The following is a 25,396-nucleotide window of genomic DNA, read 5'->3' on the forward strand; positions in this document are numbered from 1 at the left end:
ACGAGGAACTTGGGTTCTTGGAGGTCTTGGTTCTTGAGGGTCTTTGAGGTTCTTGGGGGTGTTGAGGTTCTTCTTTCGCTTGCAATCTGTGTTAGAGAAGGATCTTCTCTTCACCCGAGCTCTTCTCTTTTCCGCGGGCGCACCCCTTGGTGGCCTTGAGCTCACACCAAGGTTGCTTTTTCCCACCTCACGTCGATTGGCCGGCCGCTAAGTGCACGGTCCGCTCTCAATGAGTGAAAAGAGGCACAAGGGAAGGCTGGACAAGCCCTTCTTTCTTGGGTTTCCTGTCACTCTTCAAAAACACGATTAGGAATCGCTATGCCAAAGAAATCTTGGGTTACGTGCGACCTCAACAAGCAAAAAAAAATTATGTGGTTCTTGTGGTTCTTTCCTTGAGTGATACATAACACTACCAAAGCTCTGATACCAATGTAAGGTGTAGCGGAAGTGAATGTTGAACTTTGCTCAAGATGAGTGCTCCGAACTGTGCTCAAGGTTCCTTTTACTTACGGAAGGGAGAGCCTTCCGTTCCTTTAGTGAGAAAGTGCAATGGACACAAACAAAGTGGATAACACTATGAATGAAGGTGCATGAGACTGAGAGATAGAGAGAGAAGAATACGACACCAGAATGTTGTCAAATCCTCCTCGGAAGGCCCCACTCTCTACGGCGAGAGCAGTCTACTTATGATTGCACAAATCTCTACAATGCTTTGGACTTGCCGACGATGTCGATGACGATGAGGACGACAACGAGACGGGCTGAAATCTGGAAATGCTAAGGGCTGAAATCTGCAAATTTTTATCTGCTGAATTCTGACTCTATGTCGGGGACGATGTCGATGGCGACGGTACGACGACGACGTGCTGAAAACGCAGATGCTGAAATCTGCGTTTTCCGGGCTGAAACTGCAAACTTCGTGGAATCTGACTGTGTGGCGAGGATCTACTGCGGGAAGGTGAGATCTGCGAGGTTCGGGGGCTCTACTACGGGTAATGCCTGCTGAAAACTGAAAACGCTGAGTTGTCTGGCAGATCCAAAAACGCTAGGGCTGATCTTTGTGCCGATGCAAAAACGCTGGCTCTCCTGCTGTTCTGCTGTCGCTAGGGTCTGTCTATCGCGCAGGAAAGTCAAGGCGGTAATGATCTGCTACCACAATGGCTATGCTGCGAAGTCGTAGGGCTGAAAACTGAAAAACGTTAGCAGACTTGCACCATGCAAAAACGCTAGGGCTGATCAGTCTCTGATGGGGGGGGGGTCTTGCTGAGAAGGTGCCTGCTGAACACTTGGTTCCTGTTGCCTCTTCTGCCAAACAGTGCTAGCCTAGGTTTGCTTATATATTATCTTACCCAATTTGCCCTACTCAGTTTCCAACAAAAGTCACTTAAAATAATAAGTGAAAAATGTCAAAAATAGGGAAAATGGGTTTAATACACTATGATCATGGTGTGTGCAACCAGAGGATATGCATCTAATCTAAGTGATTGGTCATGCACGGTCTGCGAACAGACTCACAAAAGTGCCAGATCACTTCCTATTCTAGACTGATTTGGCTGAACTGAACCCTTGTCATGCTGTAGCTTTAGCTTGTCCACAGACACGTAGGGTTGGATGTCTCACGTGACACGCGCCATAGAGAGTGGGACCTTTGGAGGAGGGTCTGACAACATTCTATCTCTCAGTCTCAGCACCTTCATTCACAGTGTTCACCACTTTGTTTGTGATCATTTGCACTCTCTCACTAACGGAACGGAAGGCTCTTCCTTTCGTAGATAAAAGGAACCCTTGGAGCACTTTTCGGAGCACTCATCTCGAGCAAAGTTCAAAGTTCAACATTCACTTCTGCTGCACCTTACAAGGCAGGAATCAGAGGGTTTATGTCAGTGGAAGCGAGTTCTAGCAGGGGAATTGGTTTCGGGCAAGTTTTGGGGTTATGTTGCCGAAACTTTGCCAAGACAGGTGGTATCTAGCTGGATATAGGTAAAGAATTCCTAGGAATCTTCTTTGTAATCTACCCTCTTAAAGTATAAAGAAATATTGAAAGGGGCTTCAATTTTGGGGCCTACCGATTGTCGGTGTTTGCTCGGAGCATTCTAGCTTCCGAGCCGTGTGTGTGCATAAGTGTTAATTCTCGTCGCAGGTTACCTTTGCAAAGTGCTCTGTGTGTGTATCTAAAGTAAAGAATTTTGGGTGAAAGCCAAAGCCTACTGCCCCATGGGCCAGTTTCAAGGTTCCGTTGTCGGGACATCAATCACTTTTTCCTCAAGAAGTGAGCCTCGGTTGTTTTGGGTAAAGACACAGAGTACACGAACGCGGGATTACACTATGGCCGACAAAGGGAAGGGCATTATGGAAGAGGGCTCCTCTTCGAAGGACAAACAGGAAATTCCTATGGTGCTCGAGATTGGCGAGAGCTCACGGCCACGTCAGTCTGTACCTCCTGTTGATGTGAATGTCCCTTCAGTACAGGGCTTTATGACTGGGCAACTTGAGGATGATGCGTTCAGGACTCTGTTAATTGCCGCGGTGAATGTCTTTTCGCAACTGGTGCAGAACCCAAGGTTTATGGAGTTCTTGCAAGCACCACCGGTGCTACAACAAAATAGGCAACCTACACCACGAATAGAGCTTGTTGAGGCTCAAGCCCAAGTACTTCATGCGTCTCAACTGGATAGGGAACACTCGCATGTTGCGGAGTCAGGGGCTCCATAACAGGTTCCTTCCGTCCTTGAAGAGGTGGTTAGGATGCCTATTTTACAGGTTATGCCAGTTCAGCCCGCCACCTTTCATAGCCCGCATGCTATCTTGAATGGACAGGGAATTGGTTACCAGGCATTGCATCCAGTTTTTCCACCACCCACAGTATATCCTGGGTATTTCGGGGGTGGATCTGTGTTCCAGACTATGGCTGGTTATGCGCCTGGAAGTCGGTCGTACATGCCAGGAACAGTGTTTGGGGGTATGCAAGGCATGGTGTCGAACCCCATGTATGGTAGCATCGGCATGCAGCAAGGTTTTCAGAGCAACCAGGGCCAGTTTGGGGTGCCACAGGGTCATTTTGGCATGAGAGATATGCTGGCAGAGGTTCTTGCAGTCCTCTTCAATCGTGTCATGTGTGAGGGTCTACCTGAGACTTGGAGATTGTCTACTATTGTGCCTACCTTCAAGGTAGATGATCCTACAAAGCCTAGAAATTACCGTACTATTATGATTGGACACACATTGGCACGGTTGTATGCATCGATCCTTGAGCAGCAGTTGAGTAGATGGGTAGAGAATGAGGACGTACGGGCAGCAGGACATACCGGTTTCAGGAGAGGCTTCTCCACTCTTGACCACATTCTGACACTTAGAGCCATCATCGAGGAGGATAGGGCACATGGGAGATGGATTTCCAAAGGTTCCCATAGTCAGATTGATGCACAGACTACAGGAGAGTAGTCACATCACATCACATTGAGGTCACAGTCAGATCACATCACATAGAATCTAGGACCGTGATTCCTGGCGACGTATTTAACAATTGCATCTTATCGCGATCACTTCCATAGATTCTGACAACAAAATGCTGCAGTCATTTGGTCAATTATTCCACTCAAGCAGTGTCGTGTGCGAGATCGACGATCCCATGTTGAAGTACTTCTCTCATAAAGTCATTCAGCAGAATACTGTCAGCACATCAGTATCCTTGAAATCCAAAGGAAAATCAATGACTTTATTGCATCTAGGTAATCTGTGACAAAGGAGTGGAGTAACTCCCCTCTTGTGCAGTCTCGCTTGCACCAGATTCAACCCGTTGATATGTGGGAACTCTTGGAATAGCCACAGCTAGACCGAAAGCGTCGAGGTAAAGTTTTAATTCTGAGGAGTATCTGCTAGGTCCTCCTCCTCCATTCAATTCGCATTTAATACCGGTTGGTTCTTAACTAAGAACCGCCGTTCACTTAAGCTTTTTCTTTCCTGTGTTGGAAAGTGAGCATCTATTCTTGAACAAGTGTCTTCTCGCTCTTTTTCAATTCAAGTTCATGCGGGAGGCTGGAGCTATCACCGCTCCAAAGCCATCATCATCATCTTATTCATAATCGTGTTATAGGTTCACAAATAACAGGTTCTTCCATATAACATTGGTTATCCAAAAATTCAAAATCTTCTTCCGAAAAGTCTTATTTCATAAATTCATACAACAAAATAATGCTAATTCATCCATAACGTTCTATCTAGAATCTATTCTTGAACGAGTATCTCCTTGTTCCGCTATATTTCCATTATGCTAGTCATCCTTATCATCGTGCCTTGTTGGGGCACCGTGTAGCGATATGTCCTTGTTCTCCACATTCAAAACACTTTTCTGCTTTGAAATATTCTTCTCTCTGGTCTTCTGTTAGTCGAGATTGTGTGGTGGGTAATTACCCGAATGCATAGCGAATTTCCGCTTAGCATGCCCCATCAATTGTTGAATGGACTCTCACTTCTTCTCAAGACAGTAGTCTCGAATTTCTTTGGGAAGTCCACAAGAAAACCTCTCAATCTGCTCCTTAAAATTGATCTTCTTGAAAGAAGAGGTCGGAAGAAAAGTATCCCAAAATCTTTCACAATAATCATCCAAAGTGTCACCTCTGATCATTTGAAGATGGTTCCAATCGGTTTTCACATCTCGTTCATACTCTCGAGTGAGCCATGAAGACATAAAGAGTTTCTTGAATTTCAGCCACTTTGTCGATGCTTCTTTTCGTAACAAAAGAGTGGAACACCATGTTCGTGCATTGCCCTTCAAAAAGGATGCTGCCCGTGTGATCTTGGAGTGCTCAATATAGCAACCTCCAGAAAATGCTATATCAAATTGTTGGATAAAGGCTCAAGCCTTAGGAGCATCTTGAAACCCTGAAAAGGTTTCAAACTTTATTGCTTGTCCTCTTTGAATTCTTTGGCCTTTTTTCCCTTGTCGTCGAGGAAATCATACTGACTGGCTCTGTAAAAGTGCTTTCTCTTTGCATAAAACATATGATCTTTCCGTCGTTTCTTGCCCTTTCTGTCCTCATCACTCTAGTCAGGAGAAGATGAGGACAAACTGGGCAATCCTTCGAAGTGTACACGCTTCTTCTGTTTTCTGGCGTTTTCAAAAGAGGATTTTGGCCCAAGTAACCGGGGAAATCAATTCATGTGTTACGTTTCTTCATTTGCTTTTCTTTTGACCCCAAAAGTTGGTTGACTCGTTTTTCAACAACATCCTCATTTTTGTGCTAATTTTTTCGATTTAATGCTTCAGTATGCTGAACTTTGTGTTGATGTATGCTCATATGTGTGTGCGTGTGGTGTGTGTTGTGTTTGGGAGCATATGTTAGTACCTAGTTCTACACCCACTATTGGGCACTGACGACGTTAGTGGGGATGTCGTGGTATTTAGTCAATACTATGCATGATGGAGCTGATGGTTATATTGTCTTGTGGGTGACTACCATGGGTCTATACCTTGCACTTTCCTTTAAGGGTGAATCTGGGCTTATCCTGGATTCATCTAGGTATATAACATCCTCCAGGTCATCTGTGGAACAGGAGGTTGCTTGAGGGCTGACTTGATTTGGGAATCGATGGTTTTCTGCCAATGAGTGTGCACCTCAACAATCGGGTGCCGCGTCAAAAATTTGGCATACTGAGGATCCTTTGCAAATCTGTGCATCTGCTTTGCACACTGAAACCGGCCTGCTCATTCCAAAAAGGGCGGTAGACTTTACTTCAAACCTTGATTTAGCTTTCACCCATTATTAGTCGTCTATTTTACCTGTACTTTCAAGACACAACAAAGGGGAGAGGGATACAGGCTGCTAGATTGCACCTGTATGAGTAGACAGACACCAGATTGGCCCCTAACTTAGGCGCCCCTTTCGGTATTTCTTTATTGTTCAAAAGAGGGAATAAACGTTGTGGTTCCCTACAAGCTGCCCCGCACAAACTCCGCTGAATTTCCACTGTTCCAGCCCGATTTCGGCAGCATAACTGTACTAGAACCCTTCACGGTCAATATTCCCACGCATTAAATGACTTTCCCGACGCATACGGGCACTTTGCAAAACCTGGCGAGAATCTGCAGCACGCTGAATTCTCTGTTTTCAGCCCTGAAAATGCGCCAGATCACCTGAACAGCGGTCCCCTTACGTCCCCGAACCTCCTGGGGGTATTAGGGTCCGTTTAGGGCCAAAACCCTAAACCTGCAAAAATACACAGCAGGCTGTAATTCACTGTTTCGGGCTCCGTTTCGCATGCCGGTCGCATCCTTAGCAAGTCCTCGAGCTCCCGCACTTGTAGGGCTACTTGCCCTTTGAATCGGACGAGATTTCTGGCGTGAAACCTGTCCGAATTCACCTGTACCTGCGGGGGGGATTAGCCGCTAGCTAATCCAGTACCTGTGCAAGAGGCTCTTGCCTCGGCAATCGCGCATGAACCCACACAACTGTACATTGGTCAAATGAAGAGCCCACTAGAGGGGCATAACATACTGCCAAAGGGGAGAGAGAGGGCAGTGCGTAGCGTGCAGGGCATCACTCCTGGCACCGCACTGTGCATAAGAGGGAAAGCAAGCACTCCATAGCTCTTAACCTGTGACAAAAACTGAAAATGAGGCTCTCCCCCTCCTAAATTCAGAGCCACTTCTTGTTGCATGAGGCAAGTGCACCAGAAGGTGCCGCTTGGCACATTTATAAGCATTTTCCCGTTTCGGGGTTGCCGCCTAAAAATCTCCCAACCGGTTGCCCAGTTGACTTGACGGCAGAGTAAGAAAATGTTCCCTTTGTCATTCCGGAGGTAATGACATCAACACATTTTCAGGTCCCAAAATAGCAGTTCCCTAAATTTTAGGAGATGCTGCCATTGTATCTTTCTAGGTCATCCGACCCTCTTTGTACACTGCGGCCACATCCAGAACTGAAATGTAGCCTCTGTAGCAAAGGATTCCACTTTGGCTAGTCAATGACCCCACTTGGCTAACCATAGTCCTTGTCCAACCTTAGTGCTCTCTTGCCCTCAGGCCTGGACTCCCTCTGGACAGTTCCACACTAGCTATGCAATGCAGGGCAGTTAGATTTCCCGAGGGGTGTTTCCAAAAAGTGAAAGTAAATAGATAATAAGAAAGAAATCAACAAAAAGGATAGATAGTAGTCACACGCTGGTGACATACCCCTCTCTTAAAATCTCAAACGTCCTCGTTTGCATCTATGTCATACATGCTTACTGTCAACACTGATGTATTCAACACCTCTCGACACATATACGACACATACATGCTCATTGTCAACCCTCGTGTATTCAACACCTCGTCGACTCATGTATTGCCTACGTGTGAACCCTGTCCCAATGACATAGTGGTAGCTTCGCACTCTGCCATTGCTTTGAGTCACTAACTTTCCAAGGACAAAATGGTAGCTGCACATTTTGCCACTGTCTTATAGTACACGTTGGATCCCGTAACACTTTCGAGCATACCCAAACCGACAGTTTAAGAATGCAGTTACACATGTACTCTTCAATAGAAGCAATCACTGTATCCTTGACAAACTGACAAGAAATACTCACTTCTATAGCACTAACCAAACTTTTGGACATTCCATAAGAGCAATTGCCAAACTGACAATCTGTACAGCTCTAACATTCATCTAACAGGTATTTGATTTGAGCTCACTTTAAATACCATGTACATCATTTGTTTCAGAAGCCATTGTCACACTGACAATCCATTTAGCTTTGAAACTCAAGGGGTCAAGGTAGGTTGCAAATCGAAGGCTTCCAGGTAAAGTGATAACACAGTTGGTGACTCTGCAAGTTCACCTTCTTCCATCCACTTAGCATCCATTGGTGGATAGTTTCTGAACTTTACCAAGTAACGCCTAGCAACCTTGCCTTTCACTTTCCTTTCTTTGTGTGCCAAAATCTGTTCAGGGACCAAGATCTCGTCAAGTTCCTCGACTTCCGGCTGATCCTCAGCTGGCATATCTTCTGGCACATCACCCACATAGGGTCTGAGAAGACTCACATGAAACGCATTGTGAATCTTCCAACTGTCAGGCAATTTCAGCCTATATGCAACATCACTGATTATGTCGCATACTTGAAAAGGCCCATAGTAACGCATGTTGAGCTTTGGAAACAGTCTTTCCTTGCCCTTCATCTTCTTTAACCTTGCCTTTTCAAAGCGTAAAAGCACCCAATCACCAAGTGAATATACCACTTCACGACGGTGACGATCAGCTGCTTTCTTTTGCTTTGCCTGAGTCCTTTCTAAGGCCACTTTGACCATCTTGTATATTTCATCCATGTCCTGAACATACTTATCTGCTTCAAATATCTTGTCCTTTGTATGCAGTATGGGAGGAACTTTCTTGCCACCTTCAACTATCTCAAAGGGTGCCTTGCCAGTTGATGAATGCACTGTATTATTGCATGCATACTCCACCAATGGCAAATACTGCTCCCACTTTCCTTTATGCTCTGACACATAGCACTTCAGCAGATCTAGGACAGTAGAATTTGCCTCTTCTGACTGCCCATCTGTTTGAGGATGAAATGACGAAGAGAATTTGAGCGTGGTGCCCATATTCTCAAACAAGCCTCTCCAGAACAAACGTGTCATGCGTGGATCACGGTTGCTAACAATCGACTGTGGCATGCCATGATACTTAAAAATATTGCTCATAAACAAGCGTGCCATCTGATCTGGCTTTATCTTCTTCCTGACAAGAAATAAATGAGCCTGTTTGCTGAATCTGCAAATAATGGTCCAAATACCATCGTTTCCTGTCTGCGTTCTCGGAAGATCAAAGATAAAATCCATAGCAATACTTTCCCATGGTTTATCTGGAATAGGTAGTGGTTGCAATAACCCTGGTGCCTTTTGCCTGTCAAACTTGACCTTTTGGCAAATTAGGCATTCTCGCACAAAGGCATCCACATCCCTTCTCAATGTAGGCCAATAGAAGAATGTCTCAACCGCTTTAACTGTAGCATCGATACCACGGTGCCCTGCATACGGTGGGACATGACTCTCTTCCATAACTTTGCGTCGCAATGGCTTTGTGTCACACAATCTGCCATGCATCATCATGAACCCGTCTTTAAGAAGATAGTGTTCATGACGTTGTCCATCCATTAGTTGCTCGAAGACCCTTGCAAAATCTTCATCATTTGCATATTGTTCTCTCATATCATCAAGTTCATGATGATAAGGAATCGACACAGCTGAAATTTGTGGCTTCCTTGACAAGACATCAGCCACAACATTCTTCTTGCCTTCCACATGCACAATCTGAAAATGGAACATGGACAAGATATTTGCCCATCCCATATGCTTCTCAGATACCTTTGTCTATGTCAAGAAGTACCGCAAGGTCTGATGATCCGTTTAGAGAACGAAATGTGCACCTAGCAGGTAGTGTTTCCAACTTAAGAGTGCATGAATCACAGCCAGTAACTCTTTCTCATAGACCTGCATGGTCATCTCTGGCCCTTGCAAAATTCTGCTCTCATAGGCTACTACCCTGCAATCTTGCATTAGCACTGCACCAATGCTACTACCACAGGCATCACACTGGACCACAAATGACTTCCTAAGGTCTTGCAACACAATGACTGGATCCGAAGTCATCTTTTCCTTTAAGAGATTAAAAGCTGAAATCTGTTTTTGTGTCCATCTAAAGGTGACTGCCTTCTTTTGAAGAGCATGTAAAGGTGAAGCAATCTCAACGAAATTTCGGATAAACCTTCTGTAATAGGAGCATAGTCCCAAAAAGCTTCGGACATCATGCACCGTCTTCAAATTTGGCCATGACTTGATCGCTTCAACTTTTGCAGGATCCATTCTGACACCATCCTTTGAGACAATGTGTCCCAGAAAGTGAATCTCTTCCAGAAAAAACTCACTTTTCATTGCATTGATGAGTAACCTATGACTGCGTAGCTCTTTGAACACAATGGCCAAGTGATGCCTATGCTCCTCTTCATTCTTTGAGTAGACTATCATGTCATCAAAGAATGTACCAACAAACTGCTGGTGTGGACGGAAAATTCTGTCCATCATCCTATTGAACGTAGCAGGAGCATTTGTGAGACCAAAGGGCATCACTAAAAATTCGTAAAGGCCAAACGTTGTTCTAAAAGCAGTCTTGTGCACATCCTCTGATCTAATGCGGATCTGATGGTACCCACTCTTTAGATCTATCCTGCTAAACATAGCTGCTCCTTCTAATTTGTCCATAATATCATCAATTCTAGGTATAGGGAACCTATTCTTGATGGTATTCTTGTTCAGTGCACGGTAGTCGATGCACATACACCATGAGCCATCCTTTTTCTGCACCAGCAACACTGGAGAAGAGAATGGAGATGAACTGGGCTGAATCAGCCCCTTTTCTAACAGCTCCTATACTTGGCCTATTATCTCTTTCTGCTGAGCCGCACTAACCCTGTACGGAGGCTTATGTGGTGGGCTACTGCCTGGCACCAAATCTATCGCATGGTCCTCGGGTCTCTCTGGCGGTAATTGAGACTGTAATGAATCGGAAAAACAGTCACTATACTGTTGTAAAAACATTGACCTTTCTTTATCTAGCACAGATAAATTTGATTCATCACAATCTGACACTTCACGTGCAAAAACCAGGTACGCAGAAAGATGCTTTTTCATTACAGAAGTAATAGCAGAAGCTGATACAGTAGGAATAGACTCCCCTTTAAGCTTTACATCCAGAATGTGAGTCTTTCCCCTGCTCTGTACAGTGATCTTTTTGTTGTAGGCAACCATGATTCCCTGTGCATGAAACAACCAAGGAATACCTAGCAACACATCACATCCGTCCAGTGGCATGATGTAAAATTCTTCAGCATCTACATAGGACTGGATATGTAGACGCAACTTTCCAATGATGGGTGTCATAGCCTCTGTATGGCCAGGACATGCCAAACCTGCCTCTGCTATATACCCCATCTCTTCAGGTCTGATTCCCAACTTTGAAGCCAATTATGGGGAAATGAAGTTGGCTTTGGCACCTGGATCAAAGAAGATAAGCACTGTTTGATCCCTGACCTTTCCCCATGCTCTGCAAAGCTCACTTGCATCTGAATTTGGCTTGTCGCCCACCATATCTGGCACTAGACCAGCCATGGGCTTCTTTCCTTTCCTTTCTTCCTTGTCATCAGAATCAGCTGGCCTTTTCTTTGTAGGACAATTGTAAGCAATGTGCCAGGCTGCTCACATATAAAGCATTTGTTCTCTGTCCTCAGGATCTTCTTTTGCTCTTCTGACTTGCGAGGAAAACGTCTTTTCCATTTCTTCGTTGGTCCTTTTTTTGATTCAGCTGTAGCTTTGTCTTTCCTTGTGTTGGCTGACTCCTGAGTCCCTTTAGGAGCCTCATTGGGAACGTGCTTCTTGGCTGAATTTTTCTTGCCTGATCCTGCCTTGACGCCAGTGTTAAATTCACAATCTTCTCCCTTGAGCAAACCATTGCCAGTGTTTGCTACCTCGATGAGCTGCGTCAAAGTAGTGACTTTTGTCTTCGTGCAGTATTTTCTCAATCCTTTGGGTAGGCCACAACAGTATTTTTCAATCTGTTCTGTCAATGGCACAAACCTATAGGAAGTTACTGGAAGTAGAGCTTTCCAAAACTTCCGATTGTAATCATCCAGATTCTTGCAAGTAGCAACATTAAGCTGGTGCCATTCTGTCATGACATCTGCTTCGAAATCATCAGATAACCATGCTGCTGCAAAAATCTGCTTAAAGTAAATCCATGTGGACGGAGCTTGTCCTTAAGCAATAAAGTTGTCCACCATTGTCTCGCATTCCCTGTCAAGAAAGTGGCTGCCTTGCGGACCTTTGAAGCTTGTGTAAAGTTTCCCCCTGCATAGGCCTTGTCAAACTGCTGGAGGAATGAGAGAGCCTTCTTCCTGTCATCAAACCCTGTAAAGGTCGTGAATGACACACCTTTGCCACCTTCTTTGTACGGAGTTGGCCTCTCCAGCGGCGTTAAATTGTCATATGGAAGTGACTGAAACATGGGAACACTATTATGGTTCATCTGTGTTCCTTGGCCGCTATTAACTTGACCTTGAAATGCCATATTTGGCTGCTGATTTGTAATTCCAGCCATACCAAAATTTGCCTGGGGCATCCCAAATTGGCCCTGAGTGCTCTAAAAACCCTGGTTGCATACCCATGACACTATACATGGGGTTAGGCACCATCGTTTGAGCACCCCCAAACACTGTTCCTGGCATGTAAAACTGATTTCCAGGTTCATGACCAGCCATGCTTTGGAATACCGATCCACCTCCAAAATAGCCAGGGTGTACTGAAGGTGGTGGGAAGACCTGTTGCATAGCCTGTAAGTTGCTTCCCTGCCCATTAGAACCAGCTATAGGCTGCTGGAAGGTGGCGGGCTGAACTGGTACAGCTTGAAAGACTGGCATCTCAGCCACCTGTTCTTACACCTTAGGCATAGGTTGTGGAGACTGCATGTTCTCCGTCAAGTGTACATGTGTTTCCATTGACTGTGCGGTATGAATCACCCGTGCTCGAGCCTTAACAGGCTTTTGAATATGATCCAGTGACCCAACTTGCTGAGACGGAACAGGAGGTTGGAGAAAGGCTAAAAACCTTGGGTTCTGCATTACTTGTGTGAACATAGCCACAGCAGTATCCTGAATATATCGTCATCTGTCTGTGGTGGTCTTGAGGACTCACCCACTTCATGTGTCTGTTGACCCTGTGAAGAGGAAACCTCTTCAGTCACATCATCTGGTCTGTCAGCCATAATTGCAATTCCCTGTGTCTGGTCTATGATCCCCTCTGTCTTCAAGCCCAAAACTGACCAAGGCTCACTTCTATGGGAAAAAGTGATTTAATCCCGTCGATGGAACCATGAAACCGACCTGTTCATATTAAAAAGAGCGGTAGACTTTACTTCAAACCTTGATTTAGCTTTCACCCATTATTAGTCGTCTATTTTACCTGTACTTTCAAGACACAACAAAGGGGAGAGGGATACAGGCTGCTAGATTGCACCTGTATGAGTAGACAGACACCAGATTGGCCCCTAACTTAGGCGCCCCTTTCGGTATTTCTTTATTGTTCAAAAGAGGGAATAAACGTTGTGGTTCCCTACAAGCTGCCCCGCACAAACTCCGCTGAATTTCCACTGTTCCAGCCCGATTTCGGCAGCATAACTGTACTAGAACCCTTCACGGTCAGTATTCCCACGCATTAAATGACTTTCCCGACGCATACGGGCACTTTGCAAAACCTGGCGAGAATCTGCAGCACGCTGAATTCTCTGTTTTCAGCCCTGAAAATGCGCCAGATCACCTGAACAGCGGTCCCCTTACGTCCCCGAACTTCTTGGGGGTATTAGGGTCTGTTTAGGGCCAAAACCCTAAACCTGCAAAAATACACAGCAGGCTGTAATTCACTGTTTCGGGCTCCGTTTCGCATGCCGGTCGCATCCTTAGCAAGTCCTCGAGCTCCCGCACTTGTAGGGCTACTTGCCCTTTGAATCGGACGAGATTTCTGGCGTGAAACCTGTCCGAATTCACCTGTACCTGCGGGGGGGATTAGCTGCTAGCTAATCCAGTACCTGTGCAAGAGGCTCTTGCCTCGGCAATCGCGCATGAACCCACACAACTGTACATTGGTCAAATGAAAAGCCCACTAGAGGGGCATAACATACTGCCAAAGGGGAGAGAGAGGGCAGTGCGTAGCGTGCAGGGCATCACTCCTGGCACCGCACTGTGCATAAGAGGGAAAGCAAGCACTCCATAGCTCTTAACCTGTGACAAAAACTGAAAATGAGGCTCTCCCCCTCCTAAATTCAGCGCCACTTCTTGTTGCATGAGGCAAGTGCACCAGAAGGTGCCGCTTGGCACATTTATAAGCATTTTCCCGTTTCGGGGTTGCCGCCTAAAAATCTCCCAACCGGTTGCTCAATTGTCTTCACGGCAGTGTAAGAAAATGTTCCCTTTGTCATTCCGGAGGTAATGACGTCAACACATTTTTAGGTCCCAAAATAGCAGTTCCCTAAATTTTAGGAGATGCTGCCATTGTATCTTTCTAGGTCATCCGACCCTCTTTGTACACTGCGGCCACATCCAGAACTGAAATGTAGCCTCTGTAGCAAAGGATTCCACTTTGGCTAGTCAATGACCCCACTTGGCTAACCATAGTCCTTGTCTAACCTTAGTGCTCTCTTGCCCTCAGGCCTGGACTCCCTCTGGACAGTTCCACACTAGCTATGCAATGCAGGGCAGTTAGACTTCCCGAGGGGTGTTTCCAAAAAGTGAAAGTAAATAGATAATAAGAAAGAAATCAACAAAAAGGATAGACAGTAGTCACACGCTGGTGCCACACACTCATCAACTTGCCGTTGACGTTGCATCTCTATTAGCTGAAGCTGCGTAGGCCGAGGTGGCACGTATTCATCATTTGCTATTCCATTCGAGTTTTCAGTACCGCCTCTTGTTTCAGAAGTATCAGGAGGGTTGGTTTGATTCTTGCGGGATTCGTCGTTTGAACCCATGTGTCATCTGGGATTCTTTATGGCTTATGCCCTGTAAGACCGAGCGATGAAGACGGGAGCGCGCCCAATGCGCAATGAAGTAAGGGTGGGAGTAGCTGATAAGGTCGGGGTTGGGATCCTTTAATATCAAATTCCAAAGTACCCAAGTGCCTTGTCTGCTCTTTGATAGGACCGATATGCTTTGAGAAAAGCACGAACCTGATGCTTTGATACCACTATAACAGACTTGGGCACCCCAAGTCTAGAACTTGTCGTGACACAGGAGAGAGATTTACTGAAAATACTTCACAACTTTAAATCACAGTTCAATTCGAGACGACACACCCCGGTGTAGTTCCGTGCCCAGAGGTATTGGCCCCAAAACTTGGCCCCCCTTACGGTATTTCTTTATTATATTAAATCTTGAGCAAAGTACAATTCCCGTAGGGGTCCTCTGCTCTTAGACTCTGCGTTCAGATACTCTGAGAAGTGAGGCCCCTAAGGGTCTATTTATTCTTACAAGGGATGCCAAAAACAGAGCCCCAAAAGCAGTTAAACTCAAAAGCCATTGGTTCCTAAAGCAATGAATCCCAAAAGAAATTGATCCCAAAAACTGCCAAAAGCAATCAACGCGATTTATGGAAATTCCGTATAGTCTGTCAACGTAAAATCTGGGACCGTCCGTACAGTCTGCCATGACACATCAGCATGCCAATGCAGCATCCGGAAATCGGTATAGCATGCCAGTCAGCATCCGTACTACCCGGGTGGTCATGCCACGTCATCACTTTGTGACAGTAGGATATGAGTAGGGGGTTGAGAGTAGTGACGGAGGGCTAATACTACACAATGTGGGTGTGTGTGTGGGAATTATAATGGGTAAGAGCTGATACAAGATGAGCAGGGTGTACAATCCTCAAAAGAGCTAAATCATAGGAGATCCATCGTCGATCGCTAGCGGATCTCATCAATCTCCTCCATGGTCTGTAGTCTGACTGGGCGTTGTGCATGTCGGCCAAAATGATCCGAATCCTCTGATGCAGCCTCCATCGATGCTGTGTAGTCCTCCGCTGTCGTGGGCATTTGGATCTCCCTAGCTTAGTCGCTCGATCGATCAACGTGCCTCTGGTGTGAGGAGAATGTAAGCTTTGCTGTGGTAGCTGCTCCTCCGATTGCCCAATGTCCACTCTAAAGAAGTCTTTGACTCGTCTCTGAGACTGACTAGCCTCTCCTTTCATCAAGCTCTCTTTGTGTTTGCGCAACTCGAGCAAAAACAGTCCCAAACATCTTTGGTCCTCATGCCCCATGACTCTAGAGAGTGGTCCAAAGCCCTCTCTGAACAGGTAGTGAAAGCAGCCTTGTATCTCATAGTAAACTGGGCAGTGGCATCTGTAGTGCAAGTCTGAGAGAGAGAGAGAGAGAGAGAGAGAGAGAGAGAGAGAGAGAGAGAGAGAGAGAGAGAGAGAGAGAGAGAGATGAAATGTTATATTAACGTCTTCAAAAGGCCAAAGTGACCTATGAGACCAGAAAGTTACAATTTGGTGGATCTGATACAAAGTTAGAGTCAGAGGAACAAGATGACAACAATGACAAAAATGAAATGACAAATGTGACAATAAAATACTATGGAATCCTAAACTACTAGGTGTGAACAACAGCTAGCTGGGATAGCTAGATCACAAGAGATCCAACATCGGTCGTTGGCGAGAGAGAGAGAGAGAGAGAGAGAGAGAGAGAGAGAGAGAGAGAGAGAGAGAGATGGTTCCCCCCCGTAATAGTATCTTTATTACCGAGGAGAAGTCTATACAAGCACTTGAACCGAACGTATTACCACGTTCGTTCTAGAATAAGACTTGATGGTTCCCAGTACTGTGTCGATCTCTCTCTCTCTCTCTCTCTCTCTCTCTCTCTCTCTCTCTCTCTCTCTTTTTGGAAAAAGTCAGGGTTGTATATTACTGAGTACAATATAATCCCCAGCGGATGCCAAAATAGCCTATCACGTGGGGTGTACAAGTTGAATGTAAGGAGGAGAGCCACTATAGTGACAACTCGACTAGAACAATCTCATGGTGGTCGGTGTGACGAGTGGAGGAGAAACCACCGAGGAGGGGCATAATGCCACGTAATGTGGCCACCTGTAAGTGTGAAGAAGAGTGGGGATTGTGCCCAACGTCGAAAGAAGGCAAATCGGCGAGCCTCGGCTGCTCGAGATGTACCTGAGGAAGAATCCCACTGCCAAATCAGGGTGTGAATGATGTCCAGCCAAGTGGCAGTGAGGGTATCCTGAAGGAGCTGTGGAGCCGCACTTAGAATGTGGAGACAACGAGCTCTCCAAACATTCCATAGTGTAATACTAGTGATGACTGAAAAAACTTCATCACGTGTCTGAGAACCCCCCTGCCAAGCAATCCTATGGTAGCATAGCCAAAGTCCCTCGCCGATAGCCAGCCGAGGTGAGCATAAAGGCTGGATCTGTGTTTGAGCCCTCGTAGAAAAGATGGGGGCCGGGCATCGACATCAACCATGAGACAGATCCCCAAGTAAGAAATCCATGCTGAACACCTGCACTGCTAAGTAGAAAGCAAACTGCAAGCCACACTACATGGGAAGCTGAGCATGACCAAAGACAGTGTGCAGGTGACTCAAGTAGTCGCAAAGGACAGCAAGTACATAATGGATCATGACCCATAACGGATCTTCTCTCTTTCTCTCTCTCTCCCTCTCTCTCTCTCTCTATCTATCTATTTCTCTCTATATCATCTGGCTTCAGGAGGCCAAAATGACCTATGAGACCAAAAAGTTACAATTGGTGAATTTAATACCATGTCTGAGGATGGAAATTACAAAGTTACAAAGAACTAACACTAAGACACTAAAACCCTTTTTGGGGGGGGGGGTGGGTTCAGATGAAATCTCTCATCGGTGGTTGTCGGATCTCATCAACCTCCTCCATGGTCGGTACTCTGGTTGGGCGTCTTGCATGTCGAGCTAGAGTGATCTGTATCTTCTGTTGCAGCCTTCGTCGGTAGTGGGAGACCCCTCGAGGTTGTGGACGTCTGAGAGAGAGAGAGAGAGAGAGAGAGAGAGAGAGAGAGAGAGAGAGAGAGAGAGAGAGAGAGTGAGAGTTTTAGCGTATGAGCGTGGCCACAAGAAACCCCAAGATGTTATCCACGTTACTATTGTCCCCTATGCCTCTGCCTCCTCCCAACTTGGGCCATTGTGTCATTGATATTATATAAATAGATGATGGGTGTCCCCTAAAGTGAGCAAATGTGCCCTATATAGCCGGTTCTGTCCCCTAACTCCCTCTAAGTCTGAGATACCTACAAGTATTGAATCATCGAAGTTCTGTTCATGGTTTATCACATTTTTGGGGGGGTTTAGTTTCTCAAAGGAAAAGCTCAATCGAGGGAGATCTTATCAAATTTTGTTTCTCTATATTACTTAACTAAGTATTTCAAAGCTTCTTCTTGATGAGTTTAATGTGTGTCTGGTGACCACACTGTAAAATCCAATTTTTATGTTATGGATCAATGTTTTTGTTGCTTATTGACATTCATTGTGATATTATCGAAGCTTTTGTAATCGTTGCGTTCTGGTTATCTTTCACCCTTATCATAGTACGAGAGTTTTGATGTTTTCACTTTATGAAGCTATTTTGTTCCATCATGTAGTGTTTGTACATGATTGTGAACATAGGTAAATGCCAAATGATTATAGACTATTTGATCTTTGCTAGACCTAGGCTCAAGAACTTTGTGCTCTTGTTCACCATTGACATGAATTTTTTTCCATTAGCTCCCAAAATTCATCCTAGTAAGTGCCTTGGTGCTGTTGAAGGCCAAAAGCTGCTATGTGGCTAACAGGATACATCACACTTACAATTCATGTGAGAGTTGAGATGAAACACAGGTTCACGTAGGGGAGTTGTGTTTCAGCTTATACCACTCATAAATGACACAAGCTGACAAAGGGACTTCTTTGTCCTACATTGCGTCTGCTGAAGAAATCATAAAGTGATTGGCATTGTCATGCATCAAGGACTTTGATGCAGGTAGTGGCTGGTGCAGATGCTGCAATGCAGGTCCGTAGTTGGATTGCGGGTGCCTATGATGATCGTCTACGAGTGGAGGTATGCACTGAGAAAGGAAAAGTGGCATTGTTATCAGAGCTTCAGAAAATTTTGGGTTTTCATGGAAGTTCTTCCTTTCTACCAGGTTGTAGCCATAGCAGAAGATGCGGGTACGGCAGATGCTTTGAGAGCCATTGACAAGTGGCTTACTGCAGAGCACCTTCTTGTATGGTTGGTGTGATGTTGAGACAAAACAATGATAGTTGAGATCCTACACCAGTAACTTAATCTCATGACGCTTGCAGGTTATAAGTGGTGATCTGGTTTGTGATGTCCCACTTGGTGCTGTTGCAGCTACACACTGCAGAAAACGAGCATCCTTCACAGCCCTTTTGTTTGCCCATCAAGTGGCTGGTGCTCTGGATGGAAGTTCAGGTTCAACAGGAAAAGAGAAAGCTAAGCAGCAAAGTTCGAATGATGTCATTGGTCTGGACCCTTCCCATCAGTTTCTCACATTTATGGCATCAGGTATGCTCTCAAAAGTATTTTGTCATTGTGTTATTTTCAGGTAGCACTTGTTAGCAAGTTCTGAGACAAATTTCATGGAAGTGACTTGTGAGCACTAATTTAATTACTATCTCTGCATAGAATCTTCATGCCAAGGAACGAGCAATCTATATTAGCATGTGCAGCCCTTGTATGGGAAGAACTCTCTCTCTCTCTCTCTCTCTCTCTCTCTCTACCATATCTTGACACTTAGAGCCATCATTGAGGAGCGCATATCACATGGGAGACGGATCTATTGTAGCTTTGTGGACTTCCGCAAAGCATTTGACGCAATACCTAGAGCTAGATTGATGCGCAGATTACACGAGCTGGGAGTACCTACAGAGCTTATTTGGGGGTCATGGCATTATACAGGTCAGAAGTGGGGCATGTACGCACCTCAGAGGGCCTATCTACAGCGGTTCACTCCACTATTGGAGTGAAGCAGGGTTGCCCGCTCTCTCCTACTCTATTTGGTATGTATGTGGATGAGGTTTTTGACTATATTGAGAGAGATGGTGATAGAGGTGCACAGCTGGCAGGGTCATGGATTCCACTGTTGTTATATGCTGATGATATTGTGTTGATCTCCGACTCCCCGGAGGGGATGCAATGTCACTTGGATGCTTTGCATAGGTTCGCCCATGAAAGTGGTTTGTCTGTCAACCTTGGTAAAATCAAGGTCATGGTATTTAATACCACCCCACAATGGATCAGAAGGTCAGCGCTTGCATTCACATACGGCCAAGAGATGGAGTATACAGATGTTTACACTTACCTTGGAGTGGTTTTCAGTGGAGCAGCATTTTCATCGAGGAGAGCAGTAGAGACTAGACTGACCAGAGCCCACGTAGCATTGGGTAGATTGGAGAGGATGTGTTCACATGTTCAATTTCAGGAGCCTCGGACGAAGCTCTGGCTCTTTGACACTTTGGTGGCTTTTGCATTGCCCTATGGAGCTGAGATTTGGGGACCTTCATTGGACCATCACCGGAGGACAAGTCGCACTGATGGATGGGGGGACATGGAGAAACCTCTGGTCTCTATGATCTTGCGGCTCATTAGAGCCAAGGCTTCAGTACCACGTACCATTATCCGGGCAGAGCTAGCTGCCACCCCACTAGTGGTAGAGGCGCTCACCAGATCTGTCTCCTTCATACACCACATGTGGGAACTTCCCAGAGACAGATATGCCCGCCTTGCACTTGAGTCCTCTTGACAGTTAGCCATGCAGGGAGATACAACATGCTGGTATGGGGAGATGACATCATGGTTTTAGGTGCATGGGTTCAGCATAGAGAGATTGCCCCCCTTCCAGTACTCATTGGATGCATCCTCTCTGACTTTGACACAGTTCGAGATCACCAGGCTCATCCGCTAGGACCTGACTCAGCTAGACACCAGGAGGACATGGATACAAGCCAGCAGAGGAGTTGGGCACGAAGATGGCTTTCTACAGAGAGCATCTTCTCCAGCTTACGGAGGACGGTTTTGTGATGAGGCCCAGATACATGGACACCCACTTGTCTCATGGGATACGATGTGCTGCTGGCCAGATACGCACATCTTCACACCTGCTGCGGATCGAGACTGGGAGATACAGTGGAGTACCGGGAGAGGCCAGGACATGCCCCCTGTGTGACATAGACCCTGAGACAGAGTTGCACTACACTTGCCACTGGCCCGTCTACTACGAGATATGTGGCCGCTTCCACTGCTTGTTCAGAGAGGGCTTCGGCCCACTCTCCAGAGTCATGCGATATGAGGATCAGAGATGCTTGGGTCTGTTTTTGCTCGAGCTGCGCAGATATAGAGAGAGCCTGATGAGGAGAGAGGCTAGCCAGTCTCAGAGACGGATCACAGACTTCTTTAGAGCAGACAGTGGACACCCGGAGGAGCTACTACCACAGGAGAGCTCGTCGCCTCACACCAGAGGCACACTGATCGATCGAGCGACCGAGCTAGGGAGATCCAAACGCCCACGATTGCAGAGGACTACACAGCATCGACGGAGGTTGCATTAGAGGATTCGGATCACTTTGGCCCGACATGCATGACGCCCGGTCAGGCTATTGACCATGGAGGAGATTGATGAGATCCTCCAGCGACCGATGCTGGATCTTTTGTGATTTAGCCATCCCACCTAGTTGCTTAGCTCACACCTAGCAGTCTAGGATTCCATAGTATTTTATTTTATCATTTTTGTTACTGTGACCTTGTATCAGATCCACCACATTGTAACTTTCTGATCTCATAGGTCACTTTGGCCTTTTTGAAGACGTTAATATAACATTTCATTTCATTTCATTTCTCTCTCTCTCTCTCTCTCTGAAAACCGTGCTGATTTCTATTACTCCTCGAGATGTCGGCAGTACAAAATTGTGGTACAACTAGCACGTAGGCCATGAGCATGTCCAAGCTCTCCCCCCCCCCCCCCCCCCCCCCCCCCCCTCCCCGTGCGTCTGCAGTCTCTGCGCACGTGAGGATGCAAACGCTTGCGTGTGTACAACGTGACAGTTCCATCCTTTGCGCAACCTTCAGCCCTGTGCATATACAGCCTCTGTGCGCCTGCAGCTCCCGAGCACCCTGTGCATTGCAGCCTCTGCATGCTCCTGAGCCCTGGGCATTTGACTGGTAGTAGATTCCCACCTGCTCAGTAATCTGCACCTGCGTAGTCCTCCTTCAGAACTTCATTTGGACGTCCGTCTCAAAGACCTGGTCTTTTGTACAACCAGGAAAAGGAAGCGAATCAAACAAGCAAGAAAAGATGGTGGCGCACTTCATGGTCACAAGCAAGAGGATGACAGCCATTGAAAGAGAGTTGAAAGAATGCAAAGTTCACATGGAAGAGTGGAAGAAAGAGAAGAGCTCACTTCTTGAATGGAAAAAGAGGGAGGAAAAGGCGAGGGAACTAGAGCGCAAAGAGTTCCGGGCTGAAATTCAAGCTCTAAAAGGTAACATCTCAGACCTTCGGAAGGAACTTGCCGAAACTAAAGAGAGAGGATGCCTTGAAGATGGAGAAATTCAGCCATCAATGATAGATGAGCTCAATATTATACGAGCGCAAGTCAAAGAGATAAAGGAGGAAGGAGAAAAGAAGACCTCATGGGTGGAGGTTCTCTCCAAAATGCAAAACGAGGTGGAAGAGGTTGAAAAGTGGATTGAAGTTGTCAAGAAGGGGAAGGGCAAGGAAATTCCGGCTACACCCGACACCGACATCATCAACAAGACACTTGAAGAGGAACAACGAAGAAGGGTACGTGCTCTACACGTGAAAGTGACCGGCCTAAAAGATTCAAATAAGGTGGACCAAGAGGTGAAGAGCCTCATGTCAATGATGGGGGTGGAGAAGCCCTTGCACACACAAGCTTGGAGAGTGGGCAAGAAGAATGAAGGTAATGGGGAGAGTTCAAAAGAACGGGCTCTCATTTTGCGCTTTCCCTCCATGGAAGAAAAGAAAGACTTTTCAAAGAAGAGGCCAACCCTCAAGAAAACAGGTATCTTTTTAGGAGATGACCTTACCCTCTCACAACTTGCACATATGAGAGAGGTCATGCCGGAGATTATAGCAGCAAGGGAGAAGGGAAAGTTAGCCTTTTACAGAGATGGGCGAGTAGTGATTACAGAGCGCTGCTCTACATGACGGTGCGAGACCTATGGGAGATGAAAACTACTCACAGTTTAGCCATACTGAATGGCTTACCGACCTTCCCATCATCTACAGGTTTTACTTGTTTTCCACATAGGCATGGGGCCAGTACTGTAGACTATGTTCTGACACATCCGAGCTTTATCTCTCACATTCAGGATTTTACAGTGGGGCCCAGGCCTGTTGGGATAGCAGTAGATCATGCACTTTTGACATTATCAGTCTCCTTTGAGTGCAATACATCTCAGGCCTCACTGGGTGGTAGACATCCACACTATACTTTTACACCAGAGACTGACTCAGTCTATGCACAGAAGATACGTAGACTTTTATGCACATCAGAGCCAGTATACACAGTGGAGGAGATCACATCTATGCTGACAGTGACATAACATGGGGCAGCGAGGACAGAGGCATACCCACACTCAACTTGGTCAGAGACGTCGTTCTGGGCACATGCCTCAGAACAGCTGGTATGATGAGGAGTGTCGACAGAGGAGAGCTAAGATTCAGGGGGAGCTTGCAGTGGGAGTGATCACCTATAGACAGTCGTATTGCTACACGACGACTAGTACGACGGAAGAAGCGAGCGTTCTTGGTCCAGATGGAGCAGGATTTATATCAGCTCTTCCTTAGTAGAGATTCAGGAGAGGCTTGGCGTCTATTCCATGAGCAGTCTCCCCCACCAATGATTACTTCTATGGAGATATGGGGGCAGTATGCTGCATCATTATACACTGTACCTGGACAGCCACCACTACCGGATCCACCACAGCCATGTCTGACTACGAGCACCTTCTTTACCACTGAGATGGTAAAGGAGGCCATTGACAGGATGAAGACCAGACGGGCACAAGATCATGAGGGTTTGGTAGCAGGGCACATTATACATGCTGGGGACTTGTTGGCAGAGATGCTTGCACTGTTGTTCAACCGTGACATGTTTGAGGGCTTTCCTGAGTCTTGGAGATTGTCTACTATTGTACCTATCTTCAAGACAGGAGACCCACAATGGAGGGGAATTACCGTACTATCATGGTAAAACACACATTGGCACCGTTTTATGCATCCATCTTTGAGCATAGGCTGAGCAGTTGGGCAGAGACTATGGGCATACGGGCATCTGGACAGGCTGGTTTCAGGAGGGGTTTCTCCACACTGGATCATGTCTTTACACTCAGAGCTATCATTGAGGAGGGTCGGGCACATGGTAGACGGATATATTGCAGCTTTGTGGACTTCCGCAAAGCTTTTGACATAGTACCGAGGGCCAGATTGATGCGCCGACTTATGGAATTGGGGGTACCCATAGAGCTGATATGGGGGATTATGGCATGGTATAGTTCAGTGATGGGCCATGTACGCACCCCAGAGGGGATATCTGACATAGTTCACTCCACTATCGGAGTGAAACAAGGATGCCCATTGTCCTCTACTTTATTTGGTATGTATGTTGATGAGGTCTCTGATTATATTGACAGTGGAGGAGATAGAGGTGCTCAGCTTGCAGGGACATGGATCCCTCTTTTATTGTATGCTGACGATATCGTGTTGATATCAAACTCACCAGAGGGTATGCAGAGACATTTGGACGCACTGCATAGTTTTGCAGGAGATAGTGGATTGTCTGTCAACCTTGGTAAAACCAAGGTCATGGTATTTAATACCACGCCACAATGGGTCAGGAGATCAGCACCTACATTCACATACGGTCAGGACAGTATGGAGTACACTGATGCCACATATCTTGGGGTGGTCTTTAGTGGACCGAGGTTCACACTGAAAGTGGCAGTAGACGCTAGATTGACTCGTGCCTATGCAGCCCTAGGCGGTTTAGAGAGGATTTGTTCGTAGGTTCAGTTCCAAGAACCTCGAACAAAGCTATGGCTCTTCAACACTTTGGTCGCTTCAGTTATGCACTAAGGGGTTCAGGTTTGGGGACCATCTGTTGACAATGCTGGATGGAGTAATATCCTTGGTATCTATGATTTCTAGGCTGATTAGAGCCAAGGCCTTAGTTCCATATGACATCATACGAGCGGAGCTGGCTGCCCCACCTATGGAGATTGAGGCACTTACCAGATCAGTATCATTTGTACACAGCTTCGGGGACACCACCAGGGACAAATATGCTAGGCTTGCTCTTGAGTCATCCAGACAGCTGGCATTACAGGGAGATACATCATGTTGGTATGCACAGATGAGCTCATGGTTTCAGAGGCATGGTTTCAGCATGGACAGGCTGCCCCCTTTCCAGTATTCTCTTGATGCACCATCTTTGGCTCTTACACGGATGGAGATTACTAGACTCATTCGGCATGATCTTATCCAGCTTGATACTAGGAGGACATGGATAGACCCATCACGGGAGTTGGGTACGAAGAGGGCTTTCTATAGAGAGCATCTTCTCCAACTCACAACATACGGATTTGTCACACAGCCCAGCTACATGGACACACATCTATCTCATGGGTTACGATGTGCCATAGGCCAGATACGCACATCTCCACACCAGCTTGGGATTGAGACAGGTAGATTCAGAGGCATACCAGCAGATAGTAGGATATGTCAGTTATGCCATGCAGAGCGAGAGACAGA

At 46.2% G+C, this 25,396-nt stretch overlaps 1 protein-coding gene across 1 annotated transcript in view; it reads left to right on the forward strand.

Annotated features, from left to right (window-relative positions):
• LOC147417947 (transferases/nucleotidyltransferase) overlaps positions 1 to 25,396 on the forward strand; it is a 72,410-nt gene that overhangs the window by 41,063 nt on the left and 5,951 nt on the right. Inside the window, exons 3-5 of the mRNA XM_086506448.1 lie at positions 18,586 to 18,663; positions 18,749 to 18,829; positions 18,909 to 19,131. Of these exons, the coding sequence (XP_086362574.1) occupies positions 18,586 to 18,663; positions 18,749 to 18,829; positions 18,909 to 19,131 (382 nt within the window). The remainder of the gene's footprint in view (positions 1 to 18,585; positions 18,664 to 18,748; positions 18,830 to 18,908; positions 19,132 to 25,396) is intronic.

The sequence above is a fragment of the Adiantum capillus-veneris genome, chromosome 30 (assembly GCF_014529385.1).
Source record: "Adiantum capillus-veneris isolate H3 chromosome 30, ASM1452938v2, whole genome shotgun sequence".
Taxonomy (NCBI): domain Eukaryota; kingdom Viridiplantae; phylum Streptophyta; class Polypodiopsida; order Polypodiales; family Pteridaceae; genus Adiantum; species Adiantum capillus-veneris.